This window comes from Sphaerodactylus townsendi, linkage group LG07, assembly GCF_021028975.2.
Source record: "Sphaerodactylus townsendi isolate TG3544 linkage group LG07, MPM_Stown_v2.3, whole genome shotgun sequence".
NCBI classification, from domain to species: Eukaryota; Metazoa; Chordata; class Lepidosauria; order Squamata; family Sphaerodactylidae; genus Sphaerodactylus; species Sphaerodactylus townsendi.
In genome coordinates this window covers 58,654,307-58,672,725 of record NC_059431.1, presented here as the reverse complement: position 1 = coordinate 58,672,725, position 18,419 = coordinate 58,654,307, and the positions used below count along the sequence as shown (strand labels likewise).

At 42.1% G+C, this 18,419-nt stretch overlaps 1 protein-coding gene across 4 annotated transcripts in view; it reads right to left on the bottom strand.

Annotated features, from left to right (window-relative positions):
• Window positions 1–15,317, bottom strand: part of PRR16 (proline rich 16) — a 137,004-nt gene extending 121,687 nt beyond the window's left edge. For 3 of the 4 annotated variants that reach the window (XM_048502913.1, XM_048502912.1, XM_048502914.1), the window contains exon 1: window positions 14,773–15,317. In XM_048502913.1, coding sequence (XP_048358870.1) covers window positions 14,773–14,952 — 180 coding nt within the window. In that variant the 5' untranslated portion in view covers window positions 14,953–15,317. Of the gene's footprint in view, window positions 1–14,344; window positions 14,701–14,772 lie in introns of those variants that run through there. The other variant, XM_048502915.1, reaches the window with a different exon arrangement.
• Between the last annotated feature and the right edge of the window lie 3,102 nt (window positions 15,318–18,419).

The following is an 18,419-nucleotide window of genomic DNA, read 5'->3' as shown; positions in this document are numbered from 1 at the left end:
CCATAGGTTCGCCATCACTGGTATAAGTAATTGTATGCAATCTCTACATCCTAAGTATATTTATTTCACTGGACCTCCACTAACATCAATCAGGCCCTATGGAAAGAACATTTACAGTGCAGTCCAGGGGTGGGGGTGAATTCCTCTCTGAAGACAGTGTGGACTTACACTGGTGGATTTGCCCTCCATGGGGCACTTGCCTGGCAGAGGTGCAAATTCTCTGGCACCCGGCTGCTGTGGGGCCCTGGTCGTGGTACCCAGCTCTTCATTGGCACTCCCATGCTACCATGGCAGTAGCATTCCCAAGGGTGTAGTCGACTTTTACTGCTTGCTTAGCCCCCTTACACTGGTGGACCCAGCCTCGAAGATATGACACATTTTCTGTGGAATATCTCCACTGTCCACTATGGGGGATTTTCAGGCAGGTGTTGGTTTTGTTTTGTTTTTACTTTAGGGGCTTCCCACACTGTGAAAAAAAACCCTTTGGAGGGAGTGGGCAACACCAGGGAGGCGCCATCTTTGCCTGCCAGCCCAGTCTGAACTGGACTGACTGGATCATAATAAATCAACAGGAAGGTTTACAGCTGAAGCAGAATTTTCACAGGCTCTACCTATAGTATGTTACTGTTTATGTTTCTTTTTCAGTGCTAGCAGCTGCCACACTGCATGAATGCAGTTTAGTAGGATCTTCTTCCACCATTACATTGTTTGAAAATCAAATTTATATATGCTCTAATTAGCTCACAGTTGTACTTTATTTTGAGGTAGACTAAAAATAAAGGTTGATTACACCTGACACAAATGTTTAAAAAACAAAACAGCTAGCCCAAATGTGACAGTGTGCACCATTCTGTCAGTTTATATGATGCTCATAAACTTTACCAAACATATATGCTGGTCTCTCTTTCCAACCGAATATTATACTAGAATTAAAGCTTTGGCAGTTTAGTGTATATTAAAGAGAAAATTATTTCACCCAATTTGAACAGGTAAAAAAAATGTGTTCTGGAACGTAACATCAAAAATATGTTCCTGATCATTTGGCATACTAAAGTAAAGGGTTGCACCATATCTTGTTTACTTCTCGGTGTATATTTCTATATATTTGGATGATTTATTTTACTCATGAAATTGGCCCTAGACAGCGAATCAAGGCTTTCATGGTGTGTAAATTCAGAAAACCAAGGAATGCAAACAATTTTATTCTGAAATGCTCATTATGGGGGCATGTATAAAAATACAGAATATATGGAAAGAAACTAAAAAATCTAACAAACTAATTAAGTAAAGCGAATTGACACTTTTAATATTGCCCCATGTAAGGAGGAAAGGAGCTTCTCCAAACCCAGAGACTAGACAAAGATCAGAATGACTCAGAAGCCATCATGAAACTCTACCTGTAATTCCAACTCATATCTGACATACAGAGCTTTGACTCTCAAAAACTCAAAAACTTACATCCAAAAAAAATTGTTGGGCTCTATGGTGTTTCTAGACTCAAAGCTAGCAGAACGTAATTGGTGGATTTCAAGAATAAAGGGAGCTTGCTAAGGTCACACATAAATACAGCCACTAGTAACATTTTGAGAATGTGCAACTCACAGGAGCATTGCAACTGTCCGGGAGCGGCGAGCCACCCCTCAGGACTTACATACCGGGCCAGCTTCAGCTGGCCACAGTAGGACTCGATGGCCGCCTCGCCGCTACACGCCATCCGGGACGCCTCCCTAGCTGCTGGATTGGGCAGCCGAGGAGCTTCAAGGCAGCAGACAGTCAGGGCGGGAGAGCCCTCCGGCCCGGCGCCGGGCGCTGGACGAAACTCCCGGCGGGCTCCCGCCCACGCCTGCCGTGCTAAGCCTCCATCGCGCGAAGCAGTCCTGGCTCGGGAGGGGGAGGAGCAGCGACCGGGGACGGCCGGACGGGCTCGGGCCTCGCGGCACGAGGGAGCGACGCCCAAGAAAGCGCTTCGGCGCTGCCGCCGAGGGACTTGCTGGCCGGCCGCCTCCCCAGGAGGGAGCCTCAAGGGACTTCATGGCTCTGCCCCACCCGACGGCGCTTGGCGATCACCGGCGTTCTCCCGGGCAATCGGCCCTCGGGCATGACAGAGGCGGGCCCGGAGGTCTGGGAGATGAAGGCAGAGCCGGCAAGCGAGGGAGGGCCCTTTAAGGAGTGTGGGAGGCGGCGAGGGGATAAAAGGAGAAGAACAGCAGCAGCTGGGAGAGTTGTGGGACAGGAGGCAGAAGGAAGGGTGTGCAGAGAGGGGCTGGAGAGCGGAAGGAGAAGGAGAGGTTGGGAAGGGCCAGCTGAGGGACAGGAGGGGAGTGGGGGAGGCCTGTGGAGAGAACAGGCCCCCCAGTTCTGTGACAGGGAGACTTGTGGAGCAAACAAGCTCCCTCGGGGAAACAAAGGGGAGTCCTGTGGGAGGAACAGGCTCTCCAAGGGGAACTGTGTGGAGAGGCCAGGCGGGCCCTGAGGGGGTTTAGGCCCCACTGTTTGACCACCCCTCCCTAGAACAGGGGTGAGGCCGGGAACAAGAACCCCGGGTAGGGTTTGGAGGGAAGGCATCAGGGCTCCCCCGCGGTACTCTGGAGGGGGACCCTGACAGCAACAATTAGGTTAATTGCATGCACCTTGCCAATTGGAATTAATAAAGATTCATCACAGAATCCGTTTGATGCAATTTGGAAAACCACATCTAATAAAGCCAACAATTGTGTAACTTGTATTGTTTTATTTCAGCTAAAGCCACTATTTCAAACAAGTGGACACATGGCAGATACTTTTCATTCAGCATGCTCCTGGACAGTGTGGGGATTATTCAGGCTTTTTCTAAAATAGATGACTGGCTCAGGCTTTGTATGCTGCAGCTCAAATAAAGCAGCAATATACCCCTGCCTTGCTGGTGTGATCTCCAAACATTATAGGTAGTAACCACCAACAGCTGGATTGCAACTGTAGAGAGGTAACAATCTGCAATCCCCCTACCTCACTCTTGCTATGAAGGCAGATATTACACTGCCTTTTCTTTCCTGTACTCCCCTAAATTTTTATTTTTCTTGTGTCATCACTGGTGGATTCCACACAGGCCAAATATAACTTCTGAAGAGTGTTATAAAAACCATTGGGGGGGGGGGACTTCGTACAGGTCCCACTCCCCAGATTTTCAAAAATTGCTTAACCTGCAATCCTTTTGCACAGTCCCGGGTTGGAGGAACTCCTGAGTGAACACAACAGGCAGGCTCTATTTCCCTCCCTTCCATCCATTCACTTTAGGTTCTGCGCTATCTACAATGACAGGGAGAATCCAACCGCCTGCCATTCTGTGCAGATCGCAAAGCACGTTATGGGCAGATTCTCTGAGTGCCTACTAGTGTGCAAAATTTCACAAGCAAGTTTCTCCCTTCGACAGCAAGTATGACCATTATATAGATCTACAGCAACACATTCATTATTGCCCAGCCATTGCAGGGAGGTCCTTCTTTCTTTCTTTTTTTAGTTTTGTGTGTTGAACGTGTATAGCTGTAGTCAACTGGATTGTGGAACTATTGACATGGCTGCGGGGGTTCATTTCTGTATGTCTTTGCAGCTACGCCTGTGTTGCAGGAAGGAAAAAAAAGAAGAGAAACACTTCTATGCGAAGGCACAAAGGCAACCCGAATTGTTTCTATGGGCTCCAATCATGGTTGAATGAGTAAAGGGCACACATGCAAAAAAATAAAATAAAAAGCACAACAGGTTCATTTATATTGACTGCAACCTGTTATACGTATGCTGTGCAGAATCCACCACTAGGACGCACATAATCCTCTTAGTCCATATAAATATATTCAGTGAGGAAAAATCACAAACCTGAGCAACGTATCCTAATTTTCTCACATGAGGCTCAGCGTATTATCTGTTCCTCAACTTCAGATGACACCTGCATTTCCCATTTAAAATCTTTATTGAAGTGGAATACTCAGCCTAGTTTTACACAGAAATTTATTCACTAAATCAATCATAGCATGAGGTAGAATGGAAAATTCAGTGATGCACAGAAACCACAAGTTTAGTAGCAGACAGTTAGCTGAACAAATTACCAGTATAGGCAACACATAAAGGAAGACAAAATAACTATGCGCATGAGCCATTATTTCCCCTGCATATCATACAATATAGATAGCCTCCATTTTGAATTAATTTCTTCAGAATATGGCTGTACCTACCATACCTGCTTCGTTTTGATAACAGTAGAAACACATTCATTTGCCTATTTAAAGTTATGTAAATATTTCTCTAATAACTTTCAATAATTTGCTCTGGCTGATTAAATTTTATATCCAAAAAAAGAATCTACAGTGCAACATAATACCAGAAAATTCTGTAAAACAATCACTGAAAACTGCACTATCTGAGACAACATCAGCAGATTCTACACAAAAAAGCCTTAAAATTACTATGGCCCCTTCCGCACACGCAAAATAATGTGTTTTCAAACCACTTTTACAACCGTTTGCAAGAGGATTTTGCCATTCCACACAGCTTCAAAGAGCACTGAAAGCAGTTTGAAAGTGCATTATTCTGCATGTGCGGAATGAGCCTATATTAGAAGCAAAATCTAATATTTCTTTACCTTTTTTTCTTTCTTGACCTCAAGTTCACATATTTGAAATATCTGAAGTACAATGTTGCCAATATGAAAGCCGCTATAACCAACAGTTGAGGGCAAAACTATACATAGCCTTCAAGTATCTGCTCACTGAAATGTAAATCAGGGTTCAGAGGGTATTTTTTTTCTGTTCAGAAAACAGAATATATCTGACGAAGTTTAATGTACCCTTAGCCTGCCTTGATGGGAAAGGGTGGGCTCCCCACCTCACTATACTCTACTGCTTTAAACATTTTTATGCCAGCCAGTTCACTTCTGAAATGAGAGTATGAATGGGAAAAAATGCTTCAAAGGATCATAGTGAGATGACAATCATGTAACTTTCCCTTCAATAAAAAACAGACCCCACAGGCATTTTCCATGTGAATGGACAAACAAATGAATAATTGCACTGGTATTTTACTCCTTTATAGCTTTAACTTCCTTCTAAGAGATAGGCTGATAAAGTACATTGCCAGGTGTGGCAGGTCCCTTCACCCTTCTAAGTATTTGGTGAAAGCTCAAGCAGCCTCCTGAATATTGCTGGTCAGGTTTTCTCACCTTTTCTATGACTGAGCTGTTTTGATGGTACATATAATGTGTTTCATGTTCGTCCTCTCAGCCTTAAAAACTCCAAAAGGGTGAAGGAAGCCCTTATGGCAAATCCCCCCTTTTCAAGGCACCAGAGAACTGAGGCAAGTTTAACAAACAGAAGTAAAATTTATTGAATAACCTAGATGGGATCAGGAGATATTTCAAATGGATGGAAAACAGGGAGGACTTAACTATATATAAATATAAGTATTTGGCACTGGCACAGTTCTTAATCAAGCTTATAAGTTTCTTCAGGTGTTTAGATGTTATGAGAGGTTCTTTAAGATGGTCCAGCTAGATATTCCCTTTTATTTACTGTCACCTGTGGAAAGTTTCACTACTATTCCACCTTCAGCTTTGAGCACTAAATAAAACTCCCAGTTTCCCTGGATCACAAGCCAAACAGTTCTAGCTAACATGCTGCCACACATCTTCTCATATAAACATGTAAGTTTAAAGATGACATACATATTACAAACTGGTGTACATTACAAAAGTCACAAAACCACCTCAGAAGAACTTAACTGTCTGTAAGCTATTATATTCAATACAACAAGGTGTATCTGTAGAATGAAAACCTGTTGAAAGTCACACTTTACTTGATAAATTATTTACAAAACCATACATATAAATTCAAAGTGATACAAAAAGCATGGAAAAGTATATTCTCAACTCTCAGTAACATACAGTTCTTGAGACAACTGTAAACTGTAGAGTTCTTGAACAACTGTAGACATTTCATGGCATTCGAGTCTATTCCATAGTCAGACAGTGGTGAATGTCTGACAAGTGGCTGTATTGTTCTGCAGCCAGCAGCTGTGGTTAACATGAAATCCGGCTATTCCTCAAAATGTTTCATGCATACCTCTGCACTTCATCAAAACCTGCAGAACCATGAATTTTTCCAAAGAATTATTTCATTTCGTTCCTTACACAGCTATGTAAGCGACTGACTTTACTAACCTGTTGCAAGGCTGCAAAGGTTCTGAAGGTTCTAATGAAGTACAGGTATTTATTCAACAAGTATAACTTGTTGCATTGAATATAACAGCCTACGTACAGTTAAGTTTTCCATAGGTTATTTTGTAAAGATGACATTCAGCACATAGTTTCTTTTCTCCTAACCTGGGGTCCTACCAGTACAACATGAACTCAGAGGACTTTGCTTACTGCTTTCTATTGGTTTCCTAATACCAGTCAGGGTTAACTGAGGGTGGGGTGCAGAATTCCTGGGAAGCAAGTCAGCTGGAGAAGAAGAACAGTTTGGACTTATATCCCACCTTTCTCTCCTGTAAGGAGGCTCAAGGTGGCTTACAAGCTCCTTTCCCTTCCTCTCCCCACAGCTGACACCTTCTGAGGTAGGTGGGGCTGAGAGAGTTCCGAAGAACTGTGACTAGCCCAAGGTCACCCAGCAGGAATGTAGGAGTGCAGAAACACATCTGGTTCACCAGATAAGACTCTGCCAGGTGGAGGAGTGGAGAATCAAACCCAGTTTTCCAGATTAGAATCCACCTGCTCTTAACCACCACACCACACTAGAGGGCTCCTGAAGCCAATCTCATGCTGCATTCGGAATGCATATCGGTTTATTTTACTGCTGCACTGCTGCCAGTAGGTGTACAGGGAAGAGACAGAACAGTAAAGGACTATCTGCTAGCCATGTCTTTCTGCATAGTTTACTGCTAGACTGAGGCAAACCCTGGCCTATCAGATGCTGCAAAACCTGTCAACTGAACCAACACTGGACCAAGGCAAGACCAGTCAGCATAACACATGGCTGCTACAGTCACTACTAAGATGCAACCTCCTAACAAGGTCATTATCTCAAGCAGTCTATGATTTCCATCTTGCAAAGGGGCAGCCCTGTTGGTGTAGAAAATAAATAAAACTTTTCATTTTATTTTCTTTAATTTCTCTTCCTATTTTCCACACTTTTCTCCTACATTCTTACTCCTCTTGAAAATAAATATATCTTCTCCAAAAAGATTTGCCTGTCCCCTTTTATTGCCATCTTCCACTAGCAATTGAAAGAGTTTTCCCCCCTCTCATTTGGAATATTATCCACAATCCCTTCTTTCTAATCAATGCTTTAATTTTCATTATGTCTTTGTATATATTTTAAATCAGTTTTTAATTATTTTAATTTTGTGTGATTTTGTGAGGGGAAATTACAGTTCCTCTCAGGACTACAGAGATCTGTTCCATTGGAGGACATGGCCACTCTGGAGGGTGGACTTTATGGCATTGTATCCTCTGAGATTCCTGTTCTCCCCAGGCTACATTCCCAAGTCTCCAGGATCTGGCAACCTTCCCCCCTCCCCCACCTATCCCTGCTGGTAGACAGGGGGGATCTGGCAACTCTAAATTTAAAAACTGTCAAACTATTTTCTGTCACGTGGAAAAGGAACTTGAGAGTTTAACAAGGAAACCATGGTTCCTGTGTGTATTCATGAGTAAAGTATGTTACACTATTCTCCTAGACGTGTGTTTTTACTTTAAAAGTAGTCATTCAAAATAAATTTGTGAATACTGATCTCCGGCATCTTCCATGTTATCTGTGGTCTCACTGTCCCTTTTAAATGTCCTAATTGATCCATTACTTAGGTGTGGGGCTTCTTTCTCATCTCTGCCTTTTTTTCCCCTTGCCTTTGTTGTTAAATTCATGTCTGTTCAACCTCCAAATATCTCTAGTTTCATGTTTCTAAGAGCACTACCTACTGTGTGTCTTCTTTCAGCTTCCCATATCCTGGAGGTCTTCCAATTCAGCTTCATGACCTACATACCCCATGCAGTTTCACTTTTTTTGACTGACTTATACTTCCTTCTTAGAAACCACAGTATTGTTAACATTCTATTATTGATACCAGATGGAAGGGGAATTCTACTTTATTTTTTCTGTAAAATGTTTCTATTTCTAAAGATGCATTGTATCATAAAATTAATAACGAATGGATGCCCTTGCTAATATCAGGCAAGCTTGGTGCTTCCAAATATTTTTCAGATAATTATCCCAAGAAATTCTGTGAGAGCATACTCAGTTTTTATTTATTTTTATTGTATTATTTATATATCTATTACTTTATTGATTTTTATACATGAAAGGGGGAGTAAAACCAGAACTGTATATAAATAAGGCGAATGAAAAATGCAAGTTGTGAAACAATCTGACTAGCATACAAATCAAAACCAATGATAAATTCTTGTTGCCTCCTCTCAGAAGGTGAGAGGGACATTGTACTCATTAGTGGAACTAACAAGTGATGCTACAAAGACTGACAGTATAACGGATGTGCCCCAGTGACCCTTGTGGAAGAGTTAAATTCTGTTGAAACATGCCAATGGACAACAATATGTTTGGCATATCATGCATAGATCTTTGTGTGCAAACATTAGCAGACAACTGTTTCAGGGCCTTCAGCAGTTTTCCCCCCTTAAATTTAAATAATGGAAGGGAAGGAATTGTTATATTATAAATGCTATATTTCAATTTTTTTCTTTTTAATTCCACGTTAATTTCTGTATTTGTTTGAAGTAAAAAATTTAAATTGCATGATTTTTTCCTAATCAAATATTTCAGTTCAAATCTTTGCTATTATCATGTTGCCAGGCAAACCATAATCAGACCGGGAAAAGGGCATTTCTGTGTGCCCTATCACTCAACATCCTAATATCATAAACAGCTCCCAGACACATGGAGAAGATCAAAAGTAAGATGAACACCAATCTTAATTCAAGAACTGTAATATTGAGAGGGTCTGCTTGACATATGACATCAGCCTTTCCCCTTCGTGAATGAAGTATGCATAGCCTCAGACAAGGCCTTTTTTTAGGGTTCAGCCACTCTAATGGGCTTCACAGTAGCCCAACCTTGTGATTGTGCACCTAGCTTCAACTTTCCAAAGTACCTGAAAATGGCCAAACCCAGATTTCATCAGCAAACTGGCTAGGTCACCCTGAACCTGTTTCTCCCAGACGTTAATTCAATCTTAAACCTCCTGTCCAACTATTAAGGGTTATAACGTTCAGAGTTTCTTTGTTTTAATAGCCCAAAACTCATCAAGAGTTGGGTGCTCTCAGGTCACATAAGCCTTTTCCCACAGCACTGACCATGCCTGGGAATGTAGACCCCGAAGATCCATGGCAAATTGCCCTTGGACTTCTCTCCCTGTGCCTAATGTTGTTTTCTATGAGTAGCAGAGGTCACTGTCTCTCACTCCCTCAGACCTCTTCTGGATCAGTAAACATTGCCCTTCCTTCAACACCATCTTCCATTACCACTATCAATCATCTCTCTATGTATCCTAAGCCTCTCAAAACTCTCATTGTGTGTGTATGAAACTTGTGTGTGCATTTCTAGTATTCTTAACCCTCTAAAATAAATGTATATTTTCTCCCGCAGTTCTGGTTTTTGAGCAGATTTCTTTGGAACACATTGGTGTAGATCTCCTATCCACCTCTCAGATTGCAGGTCTGTTCCCAACTAATTCCCCCAACTAAAAGGGGAAAGACTAGACTAATGCAGGCAACAATTAGAGACTACATGAACATGGGGTACTTTTATAATTTTGTTTACTATATAGAAGACAAAACCAAATCATACTATAAAGAGCACCAGAAATTTTTCTGGAAAGTTTTCCAGTTCTTTTTTTATTTTCAGAAAACTCACAATAATGCTGACTTCTTATACAGACAGAATGTTTGACAGAATGTTTCTAAACATAGCAACTCACACAACTGGTAGCAGAGGTTTTGCTACTACTGATTGCAAACTTTTTGCCACATTACTGTGTGTGTGTATCCCATTTCCTCCCAGCTTATAATATTTTCTCTGCACAATAGTATCTTCTCAACAACCACCATGTGAGATAGCTGACGATGAGAGAAAGTGACTAGCCTAAGGCTACCTAGTGACCTTCCATGGCAAAGGGGACATTCAAACTTTGGCTTCCCAGGTCCTACCATTGCACCATGCTGATTCCATGTAACTGTTTGTATTTTCTTTATTTTTACACATAAAAAATAAGGAAATAAAATTTAACTTAAGAAAAAAGAATGATCGTATTTCACTGCAATAAACCAAGTACATATTAGTTCACGTTTATTTAGCACCATTGTATACCATATACTATGTAAAATATAGAGGTTATCACAGCCCCTGATAAAAACTTACAATCTATTTCAAACATCCATGCCTCAACTTTGATGGGAGATGACAGATCTTTTTGAAGCTATGGCAGATGGCTCAAAATAGCAGAACTCAAAATAGATCAAGGTGATATTTGGAAGGAAACAGAAAAGTTGACCTGGAAGGGAAAGCCAAAAATGCAGTGAGTCGGAAGAAGAATGCATATGATAGGTAGAAATGGGGCTGTATATTTCTATCCAGTTCTGCTTTTCTTCCATGATTGAATTCAAAGCCAATTACATTAGATACCCAAGAAGTCTGCCTTGCAGGCAATGACTACACTCATGCCTCCTTAGTTTCAACAAGATTGGTGCACTGTGTACCCTCAAGCCACTCCCTAGTTTGGGTAGCCACAGGTCTTTGATGCCCATAAGACCGGAAATAATAATAAGCCTCTGCAATTTGCAATGAGCAGTCTTCAAGATCACATAAGGTACATGAACTATTTTAAAGCTGATTTATAAAAAGCCAACCTATTTCTATAGCTGTCTCAAAAGAATAGCTGATCACCTGTTTACCTTTAACTAAATTTTACTTCATTATTCTATGAAATAAAAGCATAAACATTTTCCCAGTTGAATGCTATCTTTAAGTATAAATTGATTTTTTTCTTAAACTAATTAGCTCACAGATACTTCCATATCAACAATAAAGTGTTAGGTATTGTTAAAAGACTAAAAATATAAGAAATGTTAACTTGATGTAATCATTTCAAAGGCATAAAACTGGGGGTTTGATTCAGAGACAATTTTTTATCTCTGGGAGTGAAAAATGAATCCCCCACCTAAAAATCTCTGAAGGTAAACAGTAAATAAGAGAACCTACATATTCTTATGTTTACAGTATGAAGATACTATAAAAATAAGAATATGTATTTGATCTGATCTTTTTAAAAGGAAACCAAAGACATAAAGAATGCAGATTGAAAATTTTGTTTACTTCCAGAAGCAACTTTTTGAAGGAGTGTGATGGTTAAATCCACCTGTCATTGTAGTAATACAAGCTTGCATAGTTGTTTAATAAGTGACTTCAGGATTTAAGAAAGAATGAGTGTTAACATAAGATATAAGCTGTGTATTAATAAACAATTATTTATATTTTATCACAGGAACTGGCCTTTTAAAATGTCATTATTTCTATGTACCATACTGTAAGTACAAGCTGTAGCTGGAATTTTACACTATAGAATCACTACTTTACAGAGGACTAGACACAGTTAGACACAAACGAATATGGCCAATGGTTGTTCAGTAATACAGCCTGGAAAAGTTCGCTCACAAAAAACTAAGTTATAATAAATGATAACACATGACTTCCAGCTACAGAAACTGCTTGCTTCCTACAGAAACAACATAAATCACATTGATGGGATAGAAGAGTATAAGATATGCTTTCTCCTCTCTAAATATATATGCTGTTGTAGAAATGGGTGCCTACTTTAACACCGATGATTACTAAAAGTGTTCAGAGGAAAATATCACACTTGGAGACAGAAGATAATGTGCATTAACATGACAGAAAAGCTACTGAAATATTTCCAAGAAAAAGTTGGAGGTCGTAGAGCAGTGTGGGCGTGTCCCTCCAGCCATCCAGAACTGTGCAGGGAGGAGAGGTAGGTGAACGGGATGACCCACGGGCAGCTCCATGTGGAGCTGCCTCTGCGGGTTGCAGCAGCCTCAGCACTGCCCGCACGCGATCGTGTGAACAGTGTCATGCGTCCACCGGCATGAATTATGCTGGTGGAGAGCCATTTTCTGCCACTGTGCAACAACGGCCTTAAATGAAAGCCTTGCTGCACAAAAAATGCAAGCTCAGGGTAGGAATGTTTTATATTATAGGTTATAAAGCAGTACACACATAGTTTGGGATGGAATTTCAGTGCATAATCCAACCATCTGTCTACCAGTTGTACCGTGCACACTCACACAAGCATTCAAGAAAGCTTCTACAGGGTAGACAAGTTGAATTACTTGAACAGAAACATGTTAATAGTTCAGAAAACCTTCACAATAATTGCATTCTATTCTTTAACTGAACTATGAGCTAACACTTTCCACAGGCTAAAGAAATATTACATTAGTTTTGGAAACAAGCAAACATTTTTATACATTCATTCTATAATTCAAGCTTGATAAAGAAAATCCAGGGGCTATTTTTTTCCAGCAATGATATTGCCAAATGTGAGAACCATCTGTTGAAGTTTTACTTACATTCCTTACTCCAAACACCTCTCTAGCTGAACTGTATACATGGTTTACTCAGAAAAAGAAAACTGTAATGAGTAACTACCGTGTTTTCCCCAAAATAAGACAGTGTCTTATATTAATTTTTGTTCCCAAAGATGCGCTATGTCTTATTTTCAGAGGATGGCTTATTTTTCCGCTCCATAGCTGTATGCTCTGGTGTTCTGTTTGACGGGCATGCTTCCAAACAAAAACTTTGCTACGTCTTACTTTCGGGGGATGCTTTATATTTAGCATTTCAGCAAAACCTCTACTACATCTTATTTTCAGGGGATGTCTTATTTTCGGGGAAACAGGATAGTAAGAATGTTTAGGACATTTATATAATAAGCCTCCAGTTATTTAAGCAATTAATTTACATTTGTCATTCAAGGCCATCCAACTCAGACAGCAGCTGCAGGATAAATGTTAAGGTTATATAATGGCAAACTTAAACTACAGGAGAAAGAATGGCTCATAGTTCTGTACCCCCTCTTCTCTTTTGATGGAGTTATCCAGATCCAAATTCAATCAAAATGGCATATTAGCTTTTTAATATTATATTTTAGTAATTTGCTTAAATATAATTCAAGAGCAGAAAAGAAAGTATAGAAAAAGAAAAAAGAAAAAACAGCTACCCATAAACTATATATATCAAGTCTAACACACTCAACCTTAATATTAGAACACTAATATCTTTCAGAAAGAACATTACATAGTTCTAAAACTCATTACCTTCCAACATTTAATTCATAAACAACAATAAGTATCTAGTAAGAAGTTACTGATACTTACTCAATAACAAATTAATATTTTTGCTACTGCAATTAAAAATAGCATATCTGATGAAAAATGGCATACACTTTAATTCTGACAGCAGGAGATAACAAATATATAAGTATCTCAACAGAGATCTCTTCTTCTATAAAAACGCTACAAATAATCTGTCACAACCTGTAAACACGATTGAAATACTACCTACAATTCAAAGCAAGTTCCACTGAGGCTGACTTCCAAGGGAACTTTGCAAATTGCATCAAAAATTGCTCTGGTAATAATCATTGGGTGTGGGAGCTAGGCTCCAGAACTATACAAAGCTTACATCCTATATGGGAAACTTATGGAAGATGGAAAAACACTGATGCTGTAAAAATCCATGCCCTCAAACAGAAAAGACATATGTTTATATATAGTAGTACCGATTAAATCATCAGGTAGGCCATGAACTGTCTTGCATTGTATCCAAGATCATTCTGGCTTCCGTAGTGGTTGCCTTGATGGGGTTCAGAATCATGGAAGCATAGATTACATTACCTCCTCCCCCTTTCGGAAAGCAATAGCCCCCCCTTTTTTTTCTACACAGGAACTTTAGGGAGTTTGATAGTCAAAGTGGCGACCTCACTCCCGAACCTCATAAGATAACATTCGCAGGAGGAAGCCTGGAAATAACCACATTCGGGAAGGAAACCAAGGCGTGCAGTGGCGTCTCTGCCGTCAGAGGAGAAAGCATCCCCTTAGCTAATGCAATGACTAAACCGCTATATCTGGATGCCAAGATACTATATGGGGAAGAGAGCGAGAGAGAAATGCCCACACAGTCCTTGACGCGAACAGATGGGAAGCCACAACTCCTCCTCCTGCCCCCCTCCCCGTTCGTCACCCAAACTCCGGAGTGGGCGGACATGGGGTGCGCAGGACCCACGCAGCGATACACACCAGACGCCCCTCCTGGAGGTGAGGACGGGGGATTTCTCCGGGATTAGTCACGAGAAAGCAAACCCCTGACCGCGCCGCTGCGCCTCCCGCACATCCTCCCCGGAGGACTGGAGTCGAGAAGCATTTCGGGCGCGAGCCAAGCCAAACCGCTCCAAGGCAAAGGCGGCGGCGCCGGCGGCTGCCCGGGTCTCTCCACCCGGCGCTCCCAAGGAGGGGAGACACTAGTTGATTCCTGGCGGCCAAGCAAGACTCAAAAGTGTAGCAAGTCCACTTCAGCTGGGGGTTTTTCCTTCTCGAGAGTTGCCCAAGAGTTGTCCGGCCGGTACGAAAGCGGGGAGCGGGTCGGGCTGCCCATCCCTCCGGCCCCCCGCCCGCAGATAGCCTCGCATCCGCCCCGCCCCAGCCTTGCCACCACCACCCCTCCTTACCTCCTTCAGCTCTTTGGCCACGTCCTTCAGATCCCCCAGGACTAATTCCAAATCGTCCACGATTATCTTGATCTGCTCCTTCACCTTGGCTTTGGAGGCGGCCGGCGGCCCTTCGGCCGGAGAGGACACCGAGGAGGAGGTGGCGGAGGAGGAGGTTGTCCCCTTGGACTTGGCTGACATTCTTTGGGGGGAGCGCCGGGTGGGGAATAGGACGCAGGCAGGTCAGGAATGGCGACTGGTCCCCGAAGGACGCCCGTCCCTGTCCCGTTTCGACCCCCCGGAGCCGCTGCCTCTCTCCCGGCGGCACATTTTGAGCTCGGGACCCCGTGGTACGCTGTCCTGGCCGCGCTCCGGCGCTACCATCAACTCCCCGGCAACTGCGCTGAGAAAGCCCGGGCTGCAGGCAAGCAGACGGGCGGGTGTTGCGCCTGCGCCTGTCTGCTTTCGCTCCCTCCCTCCCTTTTTCTTCACATAGACAAGCGAGGCGGGCGCCTCGACCCAGCGTCGAGCGGGCGAGCCAAGCCCGCATAAGGCGCCCAGCGGCCGGTCGGGCGACTGCACGCGTGTCTGCCCTCACAGCCCTTGCCACATGGTGCGCCTTAAACCCCCAATCCGGACTAATCCTCTCGAGAGCCGGCGCACTTTACAGGCTGTGGATGGGATGGAGGGAGTGGGAGGCAGGGGGCGAGCAGCTTCTTTGGAAACGTCCCTCCTCTCTACCCTGCAAACATGTCTTTGGCCCTCCCCCTTCTCGGGATGGTTTGGCCCAGAGCCAGCGAAGGCTGCGGGGGAATGTTTATTTGCTCTTGCAACTGCGGCGGGGGAGAGGTGTGAGCGCGTAGGAGCAAAGGGAGGCGGAGAGACTAGGTGGCAATCGCTCCTTCCTCACAAGATTCACCGGCCTCCCTCTGTCCCTTCATCCTGCTTGCAGCACGCAGAAGAACATGCCGTTGGAGGCTGCCTGGATGACGGGGTCGTCGAGTGGGTCGCTTAATCCTTAGCCCAGAGCAGATCGCTAGCTTCCTCCAGTTATCTCCAAAGGAAACGAAAGCCTCGCCGCTTTCATGGGTTCCAGAGAATGTGGACCCCCCCTCCCCTCCAGATTTGGAGTTACAACAGAACCCGCCCATGACAATTTTCCGTCAGGGGCGGTCAGAGAGCATTTCTGCCACGGCAAGAATGCCCCTTAGCTTTTTTCGCGCTCTAGCCAAAAAAGATAAATACGTTAATGGTCCAAAGATCTCCAGCAGATTCTCAGGAAGAGCTGGCTGCTACGAATGTGCTCGTTTAAAAAATAACGCCTTTGAGGAGGAAAGGAGATATGTGTGTGAATTATGGTTGTACAATGATAACATGTTCAGATGAAATTAAGGAAGGGAATTTTAAAAAGGCATTGCACACAGCAGAGAATATTAGTTATTTGTGGTGGGACTCAGTTGTATTACATACTCAATTAACATAAACACTTTAAATGAAACTAAAGAAATGAAGAAGTTAGAGGAAGATCAGAAGGAATGAAAGAGACCTAAATAGGAAACCATAGCAAAGTTCCTACACGAACTGCAAGTTGCAAGATTAGAAACTTAAAATTTGTAACAAAATAAATGATAATTTTCAGTCATTTTATATATTCTATACTACTGGAAAAGTGAAAAGTGAACTTAAGCAATTACATTGTGGGGACCATCTGAAATGGTCATTAGTATAACCAAGAAGACAAGAATTCCTAATGGGAAACAATTGCAGAGAAGAGAAATACAGATGAATAACACAATGGCACCGTCTAGGAATCTGTTTGAATGCCAAAAAGCTTTCTGTTTGAATGCCAGAGAAACCAGTATTTTAGGAAGACCAATTGCACAGCAATATGCAGTTATCACAGGAAGTGGTTCTGTGAGGTGAAATTTCAAGGGACAAGGTACTTTTGACCTGATGCAAACAGAAGACTTCTAAAATGTACACTTTCACTTCTGATAAACGATCAAACATTTAGAGCCAGATTCGATCTTTTTAATGTTGCACAAGCCCTAGTGGAATTGCAGAGTATTGTAACATTTATGAATACATAGTAAAATTAACAATAAAAGACAGTCTTCCACAAGTCCATGGGGATTTTTGAAAGCAGGATGTTATATTTTGTTTGACTGCTAATGCTTTATAGAGTTGGTGATGTTATATTTTATCTGTCTCCAAATTGGATACAAATTCTCTCCCCCCCTTTCCCTTTTCTCGTCGTCATATAACACTAGTCAGCCAATGAGATCAATTAGCAATAGATTTAGGACAGACAAAAGAAAGCACATCTTCATACAACGCAGAACTAACAAAGATTATCCAAATAAGCTATTTAATGGATACTAATTGAATATAATTGGTTTACAGCATGCTATTAACAATTGTGAGCTTGTTAACTCTCACAAGCTAAGCTAAGCAAAACTTGGTGATTTGGTAACTGCATGATTGAAATACTGGTACACTAAGCAAGCTGATGAATTATGTGTTTCATTAGCTTGGCTATTTTTTTTAATTTTACAGGCAGAGAAGCAATAGATGTACTGCTAAGGCCAATGAATGAAGTTAGTCAAAAAGCTAACCTTGAACCTGGTTGAGCAACAAGAAGTCACTATTTTAAAAAATGAATAGCTGTTTGAAAGTATAATCAATGAATAAAGTATCACAATACTTTTTTTAACTCTATAATGAGTCATGATTATTTTAAAAAATAAAGCTTATTGTTTGTTACTACCATTCATCCTGTCAGAAGATATGTAGTATACATTAATAGGGCCATACTAAGCAGAGTTTACTGAAGATTGTATCTACTGAGGATTGCACTGTAAATAAATAATTGTACCTTTGCAAATACAACTTCTCAATCATATGTAGATGATTCTTAGAACTTGACTATTTAGCACAAATTCATAAGTATATTAAGCCAAAATCAATTTATACATTACTAGCGGGCCCGGCCACGCGTTGCTGTGGCAATTGTCCTTCTCATCACAGTCTGCAACCCACACAGATGTCCATGCAGGTCCAATGATTCCCAGCATAGCCTTTTGAGGTGGTCAAATTGAATCCTTCTTTCCCTTTTCAATGCACATCGTTATATGGTGCTGTCTTGTAACCCTTCCCATTCCACAACAGAACTGTCCAGAGTGTGAATCCCACTGTCCATGAGACTGGTTGACACGCACAGTCCTGGCTTGGGTAAGGCAGAACTGGGGCAAGCAGGCTATCCCAGTCAGGCAACAGAGGCAGGGCTTTTCTTAGAAGAAAAAGGCAAACTCCAGCTCGCTTTTAGTAAAAGAGAGCTGTAGTGAATATGGGTAAGGAAGTGGGTAAGTGGTGGTTGGATGTAAGGGAGGGCAGAGTGAGGTGTGTGAGGATGAGCTGGATGTTTATGAGAGTATGTGTATTGTCTGGTAGCAGTGGGTGAGGCACAGAGAGTGAAAGTTACCTGCGTGTGAGAGGGGGGGAACCCCACCTGATGTCTCACATGGCAAAGTGTGTATGTGTTTCATTTCCATTGGTATTACCTAACAGTATTACCTATTTACTGTTTTCACTGCTCATCTCTGGCCATCTGAGCGAACATTCCAAGCCCTCAGGCCACAGACAGACAGGCTGCACGAACATTCTAAGGG